At 64.2% G+C, this 10,337-nt stretch overlaps 1 protein-coding gene across 2 annotated transcripts; it reads right to left on the bottom strand.

Moving 5' to 3' along the window:
• BCAR1 (BCAR1 scaffold protein, Cas family member) lies at positions 1-7,962 on the bottom strand. Of its 2 annotated transcripts, XM_064160507.1 has the most exons (7): positions 7,883-7,962; positions 6,075-6,776; positions 4,705-4,866; positions 4,181-4,285; positions 2,637-3,785; positions 2,307-2,396; positions 1-1,294 (listed from the first exon to the last, which is right to left on the bottom strand). In XM_064160507.1, the coding sequence occupies exons 1-7, from the start codon at positions 7,892-7,894 to the stop codon at positions 779-781; spliced, it is 2,736 nt and encodes a 911-aa protein (XP_064016577.1). In that variant the 5' UTR covers positions 7,895-7,962; the 3' UTR covers positions 1-778. The 2 variants fall into 2 exon arrangements, with proteins under 2 accessions (XP_064016577.1, XP_064016575.1); XM_064160505.1 differs by lacking the exon at positions 7,883-7,962 and having other exon boundaries at positions 6,075-7,141.
• Between the last annotated feature and the right edge of the window lie 2,375 nt (positions 7,963-10,337).

The raw sequence follows: 10,337 nt of genomic DNA, 5'->3' as shown, positions 1-10,337 counted from the left end.
GATGTTTCTAGGCAAATCTTTATGCTGCTGGGGGATAGGGAGCTGAGGTGGTTTTTTTGGAGGGGGAAGGGCTATGACTGTAGCTGTGGGAAGCAGCAGAAGCTTCCCCTGTGTTCAGAAGGCACCAGTTTGGGTTTGCGTTGCGGCTCCAGGGGGTACAGCAGCACAACCCGCGACGCGAGAACACGCAGCTCAGACCCCTCCTGCCCCAGCCACCCCCTCCTTACCCCCCCCAGGGACGCTTCTGTGCAGCCCCTGGTGCACAGGGGGACAAGCACACCCTGTCCCTGCCCCACTGTGGCTTCCACACCGTTGAGAATCTGCTGGCTCCTGGAGGCTGGGCAGGAGCATTCCCTGCCTGCCGGGAGCAGAGCGCCTGCAGCATCACCCCATGCTGCCAGCAGAGCCTGGGATGAAGCTCCGTGGGATCTATGGTCCCCTGGCTTCTGGGCTGGGAACGTCTGCCAGTGTCACACTGAGAGAGGACAGCAGGGACGGAGCAGGCATGAATCCACCTCCCAGCGTTGCTGCGTGATGGGTATGGCTCCAAAACCAATCCTGGCCCCTGGCCAGAGCGAGGAAGAAGAGGAAAGAGGATGATGGCCACAACCCCTCTCCCAGCAAAGGCCCAGCTGCCTGGTGAGCATGGGAGTCTCTATGTACAGGTCTGCTTACACCGGGCAGAGAGAGGCCTCTGATGGAGGAGGACGAATCTCTGGGAACAGAGTGGGGAGCGGCGGGGGTGGGCCTGGGGAAGGGAGACAGCAGCCCAGGGCCATCACATGGCTGCCAGCTGGCCCAGCACCATCCTGAACTGCTGCGTGCTGTTGGCAAGGTCCTTGACGCGCTCCACCATGTCCTTAGAGGCGGAAGGAGAAGGGTAGTGGAGGGCAGCGGCTTTGGTGGTCACCACGATCTCCTTCAGCATCTCGCAGAGCAGGTTGCTGTAGTGCATCACCTTGTGCTGGACGTCCTGGGTCTTGGCCTGGCGGGACAGGGTGTCCCCGATGAAGACGAGCTTGTGGGCGCTGAGGATGACGAACTTGCTGTGGGCCACGAAGATCTTGGGGGGCTGGTTGGTGCTGACGGCAGTGAAGAAGGCGTCGACGGCGTTGGTGAGCGTGGTCAGGTTGGCCTCGCACTGCTCCAGGTAGAAGAGGAGCAGCTGGCGGTCGGCAGCACACAGGGTGCCGCCGCCCCGCGCCGGGCTGTAGTGCTGCGGGGGGTTCCAGTTGGCCAGGTCGTTGTCGATGGGACGTGTCACCTCCTGCTCCAGCCGCTCGAACTGCTTCAGCTGCGGGAAGGAGAGGTGTGAGGAGCCGCCGAGACGGCGCCTGGGGCCCTCTCTGGAGCCAGCAACACTGCTGGGTCCTGCCCACCGACCCCAGGGTAAAGAGCAAGGGACAGTGGCAGCCCCAGGCTGGCCAGCCCAGACTGTCCAGGAGCAAGGCATCGATGCCCCGACTCCATTGGCACAGCGAGGCACAGCAGGTGGGCAAGAATCAGCTGGAATGGGAGGTGGGGAACCTCAGGAAGTTCAGCAAGGAAAGGTTTAGGGACCTGCACCCAGGCAGGAGTGCAGCAGTACAGGTGGGAAGCAGCTCTGTGGAGAAGGACCTGGCAGTGCTGGCAGACAACAAGTTGTCCAGGAGCCAGCAAGCTGCCCTTGTGGCCAAGGCCAATGGTCAGCAGGTGAAAGGGGAAGGTTCTCCTCCCCCTCTACTCTGCTCCAGTGAGGCCACATCAGGAGTATTGTGCCCAGTTCAAGAGGGACAGGGAACAACTGTAGAGAGTCCAGTAGAGGCTACAGAGGTGCTGAGGGGCCTGGAGCAGCTCTGTGAGGAGGAAAGGCTGAGAGCCCAGAGAAGAGCAGCTCCAGAAGGGATCTGAGCAATGCTCAGCAAGAGCTAAAGTGTGGGGGCAGCAGCATGGGGCCAGACTCTTGCCAGTGGTGTCCAGTGACAGGACAAGGGGCAATGGGCACAAACTGGAGGCCAGGAGGTTCCACTTTATCATGAGGAGAAACTGCTTCGGTATGAGGGTACCGGAGGTCTGGAGCAGGCTGCCCAGAGAGGTTGTGGAGTCTCCTTGTCTGGAGAGCTTCCAACCCCAGCTGGGCACTGCGATCCTGGGCAAGCTGCTGTGGGTGCCCTGCTTTGGCAGAGGGGTTGGAGTGGACGCTCTCCAGAGGTGCCTTCCAACCCCCACCGTGCCCCACCAATGGCAGGGGGCACAAGGGCAGCCAAAACCAAAACTCTGCTGCCCACCCCGTGCCCAGCAGCACCCACCCCTCCCAGCTGCACTACCTGTTGGTGCTCCAGCTGGTCCTTGCTCTGCCGGATGATGTTGCCTTTCTCCAGCAGCTCCTTCTGAGTCTTCTCAAACTCCTCCTTGCCCTGCAGTGAAGGAAGTGGCACGACACGGGAGTCAGCAACACTACCCTCGCTGGGAGCAAGCCCAAATCTGCCCTGGGACACATTTGGTCCCCAAAGTCCTCAAGCCAGAGGGTAAAAGCAAGAGGTGGGTGGTAGAAGCACCACCACAGTCGGAGCTGCCTGATCTCCCCCCGAGCTGTGCTGGGGAGCCAAAGGCACAAAGCCCACCCCGTGTGGAGCAGCCCCCCTGCCTGTGCCCACCTGGAGATGGACGTAGTCATAATCCTCCATCCAGCCGCTCTCGCTGTTCTCGTAGGGCCCATCGGGGGACTCCTGTGCCAGCAGCTTGGGTGGGGAGGGCAGCGGCCGGGACTGGATGCTGCTGGCCTTGTCGGAGGGGTGAGGGGGCCCGTGGCCGCCGCCCTCCACCGCCGGCTTTGTCCGTTTGAAGAGCAGGGAGGCGTTGCCGTGCAGGAAGGAGGCCAACTGCTTGGTGTCATCGGGGATGCCGCGCGAGTGCATGACGAAGTGTTCCAGGTCGTCCGTGCCCGCCTTGCCGCCGGCCAAGGCGCTCGGAGCCCAGTGGCAAGCGTCCAGCGCTTGGCCGTGCCGTGCCAGGGCCTGGTAGACCTCCTCCATCTTCTGCAGCTGCTTGCTGAGCTTGGTGTAGAGGGAACGGTCGGAGGCCTGGGCAGCGTTGCCCACCGCCCCCCGGGCAAACTCCAACAGGTCTCGGAGGGCAGTCCGGACACCCTCGGCTGCCCCTCGGATGCTGGCGGCGTTGGCCTCCATGTGCTCGGGGCTGCGCCAGTTGGCACTGATGAAGGACATGAGGTAGGAGACGGCGCCACCAACGCCGTGCTGGAGCTTGGCCAGCGTCTCCATGGCGGCGTCCAAGTCCAGGGAGAACTCCTTGCCGGCTCCCTTGGCCGGCTCCTTCACGGGCACCACGTCCAGCGAGGAGATGGAGATGTTGCTGCGGGTGCTGCCCGTGCTGGAGGCTGAGAGGCGTTTGCTGTCTGTGCCCTTGGCCTCACGGTCCACTTGTGGTGGGACATCATAGATGTACTCACCCTCCGTGTCCAGGGAGCCCTTGCCTGGGGCATGCAGGTCCCGGGGCACATCGTACACCTCCTGGGAGGGGAAGGATGAGCCGCCCAGCTTCTTGAGGCTGGGGGGCACGTCATAGATCTCATGGGAGGGAGGTAGCTCGGGGGCACCTTTCCCGGCTGCCGGCGGCACGTCGTAGACATCCTCTGGCAAGTAGGGCTCCTGCTGGGCCAGGATGAGGGGGTGGCGGGAGGAGTCGAAGGCTTTCTGCTTGGCAAAGGCGGGGGGCACGTCGTAGGTCTCCTCCCGCGCCGGGCCATCCGGCACGTCCTTGCTGACTGAGGGGGGCACATCGTACACCTGCGGCGGCAGCAGGAGGCGTTGTTAGCACAACCAGCCCAGGGTCACACCGTGGTGCATGCAAGATGGCATTGGGTGAGCCCCAGGATAGAGCTAAGCACCCCAGGAGTGCTCCTGTCCCTGTGGGAGGCTGGCACAGCCCTGTTGCACCACCTCCAGCCTCCCAGGTCCCCTTTTGGGGCAGGAATGATTAAATCCCAGTGCAGCTGGAAGGGACCTTGAAAGATCATCCCATCCAACCCCAGGATTTAGATTAAATTATCCAGCACCCCATCCCTTTGCTTCTTGAGAGCCTCTGGTGCCAGGGACAGCAGCACACCCCAGGAGAGGCTGCTGGCACTGTGACATGTGTCTTTCTGGCATGGAGAAAATGGCAGCTTCCCAGCAGCACTTACAGTTTGGTGCAGGTTCTTCTCCACGCTGGGGGGCACATCATAGATCTCCTGCCCTGGATCCTGCCCGTTGGGACCCTTCACTGCCATGGGAGGGGTGTCATAGACCTAGAGAAGGGCACAGAGGTTGGTGGGTCAGGGATGGTGTGGGCACCCACCTCCTCCCGGGGACCAGCTGGGAAGGACGAAAGTACCAGAAGCAGTCCTAAGGCTCAGTGTGCACAGCTTTAGGTGCCACTCAGAATCGTAGAACAGTCTGCAAGGGACCTTAGAAACCACCCAGTTCCAACCAGCCCACATGGGCAAGGGCACCTTCTACTAGCCCAGGTTGCTCAAGTCCTGCTTCAACCTTGCCTTGAACACTTCCAGGGAAAGGACATCCACAACCTCCCTGGGCAACCTGTTCCAGCATCTCACCACCCTCACTGCCAGGAATTTCTTCCTCCTGATCACACTGCCCAGACTCGGATGCCAGGCCGCACCAGAGCACCTCCAGCAGCCCATTTCCACCGCCCAGGCGAGCTCACCTCCTGGCTGAACTGGCTGGTGACTGCCCCCCGGACAGGGGGCACATCGTAGATCTCCTGGGAGCCGGCAGAGAGGAGGTGCCGAGGGAAGTCATACTCGTCCTGCTCGCCCTTGGCCGAGTCATAGACGTACACCTGCCCCACGCGGGTGGGCACCAGCACCTGGCGAGAGGGAAAGGGATGAGGTGGGCACCACTGAGGAATCAGTTCCCACCCAAAAGCCAGCGATGGGGCTGCAGAGAGAGGAACGCACAAGCGAGCTGCCCAGTGCCGGCCAAAGCGGTGCCCACCGGGGGGCGCTCCCCGGCCGGCGTGCGGGCTTCTCCCGGTGCCGGGGGATGATCTCACCGGTTATTTATAGCGGCGAGGCTCGGCGGCAGACAAAGCCCGGCCCGCACGGCCACGGCCTGCAGAAAGCACCGGCCCAGCAGGGCACCCAGACGCGGCCAGGGATCTGCCAACGCCCGCAGGGTGCCCACCTTCTCCTACCATGAGGGTCAAACCAAACCAGCAGGCCATGGCAACCTGCCCAGAGGTGCTTCCTCGGCGGATACTCTCTGTGCCCTGGCCGTGATTTGGCAGCCCCCACCCCCGTCACTGGGTGCTTCCCAGGGGTGTGAGTCAGGGCAGCCTTCCTGGAAAACACGATGCCCGCGGCATGCGGTGCCAGGGAGGGGGCAGCGCTAGGAGAGGAGCAGCCCAGTGTCTAGGATGCAGCCATCAGTGCCTGTGCTGGCAAGCCACCAGCCGGTCCCCCCCTGCCTCACCAGTAAAGCCAATCGTGAAGCACTGGTAGGTTCCCTGGCACGGCTGGGACATGCTGGCACCAGACACTTGCCCCTGTCCATGCTCCCAGGAGGAAGGAAACATCGCAGCACCACGCTGGACACCACAGCCTCCTCTACAGCTGCAGGATCCAGCCACTGGGCATCTCCAAGCAGCTCTTTGCTTACCAGCACCCTGCACCCACCTCTGGCATTCTTGGTGACACCAGCAGAGATCAAGAGGGCTGGAGTATCAAAAGCTGTGCCAGCCTTAAGATGGGTAACCCACACTAAGTGGGGTACCTCCACCACCACACCAGCAGAGATCAAGAGGGCTGGAGTATCAAATGCTGTGCCAGCCCTAAGATGGGTAACCCACACTAAGTGGGGCACCTCAACCACCACAGAACAACCCAGAGCACCCACTCTTGCCAGCAGCGTGGGGAAGGATGCCCACACAGCCCCTTGTGATGGCCACTAGCACTTCCCATTCCAAGAAGCATTAGCAAGCAGATAAGCCAAACTTCCACAGCCCTGGCACTCACTCGCCACCACAGACTACAAAGCACCCCAAAACCACGCTGCCACACCCCCCCCCCATCCTACCTTTCCCTGGGGCTTGTGCCCTTCCCAGCTCCTCATATCCAATGACGGGGGCACCTGGTAGATGTCTTGAGCCTGCCCAGCTGGAGGAGGAACCTGGTAGACATCCTGGGGGGGAGTTGCAGAGCCCCCGGGGTATGCCTCTGCAGCTTGGCCCAAGGAGGGGGGCACCTGGTAGATGTCCTGGCCGGGGCTGGGGAAGGCATGGGGAGGGGTCTGCTTCGGGTAGGCGGGTGGCTGCTTAGCCGGGGCAGGAGGAAACTGTCCAGCGGGCGCTGAGCCCGGGTAGAGCCCCTGCTGTCCCTTGCTGGGGACCGGCATCAGGTAGACGCTGTCTCCTTGGGGGGCATAGGCAGGGTGCATGGGTGTGTACTGCGAGGCGGGCGACAGGGGGGTGTAGCCCCCTTGGTGGTGGTAGGGCAGAGCCGGCTGGGGCACCGGCGGCTGCGGCGGCGTCTGCCCCTGCGCCGGGCCGGCCGCTTGCTGCTGCTGCTGCTGCTGCTGCTGCTTCTTGTCGTACATCCCCACCAGGATCTTGAGGCGGTTCCCGGGGACGATGCCCTGCCGGCCGTGGAGCGAGCAGAGCCACCAGCCGTCCAGCCCCTGCGTGTTGCGCTCCAGCACCGTCATGATGTCGCCTTTGCGGAAGGAGAGCTCGTCCGGCGACTCGGCCACGTTGTCGTACAGCGCCTTGGCCAACACGTTCTGCAAGAGAGCCCCGCGCCGCGCCGGTGAGCCGGGCCCCGCCGCCCGCTGCGGAGTCATCCCGCCACGCCTGCCGGTGCCCGGGACAGAGCCCCGCGGCAGTGCCAGCGGCTCGGCTCCCCCGCTCCGGGGGGGTCCCACTGCCCGATCTCCGTGCTCCAGAGGGGCCCCGCGGCTCGATCGCCCCGCTCCAGCCAGGCGCAGCGCCCGCAGCTGCCGGGCCTAGCAGCTCAATCGCTGCGTGTCAGCTAGGATCACCGGCCGCATCTCCCCGCTCCAACCGGGCCCACCGGCTCCATCTCCCGTTTCCAGCCGCCTTTTCCTTCCCCGCTGGAGTTCAACCCATCCTTCCCGGAGGTGGTGCTAGGAAGGGGCTGGGCCCTTCCGCCTCCCCGGTTTTGGGGGGGACCTCCTCTGCCTTCCCCTCCCCTTCCCGCCGCCGATACCGGGGAGGAAGTGCCAGGGCGGTGAGTCAGCCGCGGCCATCCCCACGCGAGCCGCCACCGGGCTCCGGCCCCTTCCCCGTCCCCACGGCGGACACCGGCTATGCCACGACGCCTTCTCTCCCGTGCCACGGAGACACCTGCCACAGCTCCTTGGCCTCCAGCGGGACTTAGCGGTGCCACGGCGGCGCTGGGGCAGGCCGCAGCCTGTCCCGGGCTCCCGCCACCCCCCGGGATGGCGGGACCGGACCGCAACGGCCGGGCACGGAGGCCCGGGCTGCCCGCTGCTGCCTACAGCCGAGCTCCCCGCCCGCTGCCGGCGCCCAACTCGCCGGGCAGGGAGACCCTACAGAGGCTTATGGCCCCGGTGGGGTATCCCCCAGGGGTCCCGGTGCACCGTCTCCCACCGGGCAGGGAGGCTCCGGGGCCAGGCCTCACGGCCCCGGCACAGCGAGACCGGGCCAAGGTCACACGAGGGAGATCGGTCGACCCGGGAGGGCTCTGCCTGATCTCGGGGGGCCGGGCTGCGGCCTTCCTTCTCCTCCTCCACACCGGAGAGAGCCTCCCGTGAGCCGTTACCCGGGGTGGGGGGAGCCCCCCGCCCGCCCATCCGTCCATCCGTCCCCGGTTTCCCCCCGCCCCGTTCCCGGCGGCGGCTCTCACCAGGTAGTTCATCTTCCCGCGGGGCTGCTCCGGCCCTATCGGCGATGGGCCGGGGGCCGGGGCCGGGCCGGGGGCGGCGGGGCGGGCGGGCGGCGCGGTGGCGGCGGCGGCGCCGTAGGGATCATTATAGCGCCGCGACCGCCCGGGCCCGGCGGCTCCGCCCGCCCCGCATTGGCTGCCGCTGCCCGGTCCCCATTGGCTGCCATCGCCTGCTGGGGGAGGAGGCACATCGGGGGGTGGGGCAGGGGGCGGAGACAGGCGGGCACCGGGAGCGGGGGGCGCAGCGCCGACGGGGGCCGGCACTGTCGGGGAGGGGAGGAGAGGGTAGGGGAGGGGAGGAGAGGGTAGGGGAGGGGAGGGGGGGGGGGGGCCGTCGGCACCGTAGGGGAATCTGATACTGGGTGAGACCGAGAGGAGTACAACCCTGTGCACCTGGGGTGCAGAGGACGTGTAACGGGGGTGCAAAGAGTTAACCGGTGTGCAAGGGGCCTGCAAGGGGTGTGTAAAGGGTAAGGGAGGCGTAGCGAGGGTGTAAAGGTGATGCAAAGGACGTGCAAATAGTGAACTCTGCGTGGTGGGTGTGCAAGGGGTGTGTAAAGGGTAACGGGGGTGTAGAAAGGGTGTAGCGAGGGTGTAAAGGTGATGCAAAGGACGTGCAAATAGTGAACTCTGCGTGGTGGGTGTGCAAGGGGTGTGTAAAGGGTAACGGGGGTGTAGAAAGGGTGTAGCGAGGGTGTAAAGGTGATGCAAAGGACGTGCAAATAGTGAACTCTGTGTGGTGGGTGTGCAAGGGGTGTGTAAAGGGTAGCAGGGAGTGGAAACGGCGAGCCGAGGGTGTGGGGAGAGTAAACAGTGGATAGTAACGGGTGTGCAACGTGTGTGTAAAGGGTTAACGGGTGCAGAGGGGGTGTAACGGGGGCGGGAAGCGTCACAGGGTGCAAGGCGGGTGCAGCGGGGCGGCAGCAGGGGTGAACTGGGTGTAGTGGGCGTGCAAAGGGTAATGGCTGCAGTGGATGTGCCACAGGTAATGAGCGTGCAAAGGGTAAGGGGAGTGTGAAAGATGTGCTGTGGGTGTGCAAAGGGCCTGCTGGGGGGTAATGGGTGTGCAGCTGGTGTGTAATGGGCGAGCAAAGGGTGTGCAGTGTGTGTGCAAAGGGCTGTTAGGTGTATAAAGGGCATACAAAGGGTGTGTAAGGGGTGTGCAAAGAGCAAGAGGGATGCAAAAGGGAGCAGGCACACACAACGACGTGCTGTGGCACACTAGGGCCGGTCTTGGCACACCCCGGGCACGGGTGTACCAAGCACATGGCACATGACAGCAGCTGGCATGCTGCCCGCCTGGCCCGTTCCGACGCGGCCCGTGGCTGCCCCACCGGCCGGCGAGCCCGGGCTTGCCGCTGCTGCACGCTGAGCTGCAGCAGCCTGCACGGAGCTGGAAGCAGGCTGGGAGGGTGGCTGGGAGGCACCCTGGGAGCTGGTGGCAGGCACGTGTGTGAGCTGTGTGGGCATTGTGAGCTCATGCATGCACAAGCTGAGTGGTGAGGCTGACACACCTGAGGCACAGGTTCCATCCAGAGGAACCTGAAGCAGCTCCAGACCTGGGCCCATGTGAACTTGGTGAGGTTCAACAAGGCCAAGTGCAAGGTCCTGCAGCTGGGTAACCCCCAGTATTGGTCCAGGCTGGGGATGAAGAGCAGGAGAGCAGCCCTGGGGAGAGGGACTTGAGGGTGAAAAGATGGAGATGAGCTGGCTGCCAGCTCAGCTGTGTCCTGGGCTGATGCCCCAGCAGTGTGGGCAGCAGGGGCAAGGAGGAGATTCTGCCCCTCTGCTCTGCTGAGACCTCCCCTGCAGTGCTGGGGCCAGCTCTGGAGTCCTCAGCCCAGCACAGACAGGGACCTGTTGGAGTGGGGTGGAGGAGGCCACAGCAGTCCTGGCAGGCCTGGAAGGGCTCTGCTGTGAGGCCAGGCTGGGAAAGCTGAGATTGTTCAGCCTGGAGAAGAGAAGGCTCCAGGGAGACCTTCTGGTGGCCTTTGAGTTTTTAAAGGGAAGGAAGCTGGGGACAGAGTTTTGAGCAGGGCCTGTTGGGACAGGACAAAGGGTGATGAGTTTCAAGAGGAAGAGTCAGACTTGAGAGAAGGAAGAAATGTTTGGCAGCGAGAGTAGTGAGATGCTGACCCCGGTCCCCCAGCTCTAAACCCGCTGTTTGGGGCCCTGAGCACCCTGCTCACGGAGCAGAGGGAGGTGAGGAGGACGCAGGAGCAGGGGGAGGTGAGGAGGACGCAGGAGCAGAGGGAGGTGAGGAGGACGCAGGAGCAGGGGGAGGTGAGGAGGACGCAGGAGCAGAGGGAGGTGAGGAGGACGCAGGAGCAGGGGGAGGTGAGGAGGACGCAGGAGCAGAGGGAGGTGAGGACGCAGGAGCAGAGGGAGGTGAGGACGCAGGAGCAGAGGGAGGTGA

This window comes from Pogoniulus pusillus, chromosome 20 (genome assembly GCF_015220805.1).
Source record: "Pogoniulus pusillus isolate bPogPus1 chromosome 20, bPogPus1.pri, whole genome shotgun sequence".
Taxonomy (NCBI): domain Eukaryota; kingdom Metazoa; phylum Chordata; class Aves; order Piciformes; family Lybiidae; genus Pogoniulus; species Pogoniulus pusillus.
Note: the sequence above shows the minus strand (reverse complement) of the source record. Positions and strands in the feature narration are given on the sequence as shown.

What these genes read in the sequence shown, in the direction of transcription:
- BCAR1 (XM_064160505.1), bottom strand. Translation starts at nt 6,836, where the DNA reads ATGACTCCGCAGCGGGCGGCGGGGCCCGGCTCACCGGCGCGGCGCGGG. An exon ending in AGAAGAACCTGCACCAAACT is followed by an intron (nt 3,786 to 4,180) that starts GTAAGTGCTGCT and finishes CTGCCGCCGCAG; the next exon opens with GTGTACGATGTGCCCCCCTC. An exon ending in ATGACTACGTCCATCTCCAG is followed by an intron (nt 2,397 to 2,636) that starts GTGGGCACAGGC and finishes CCTTCACTGCAG; the next exon opens with GGCAAGGAGGAGTTTGAGAA.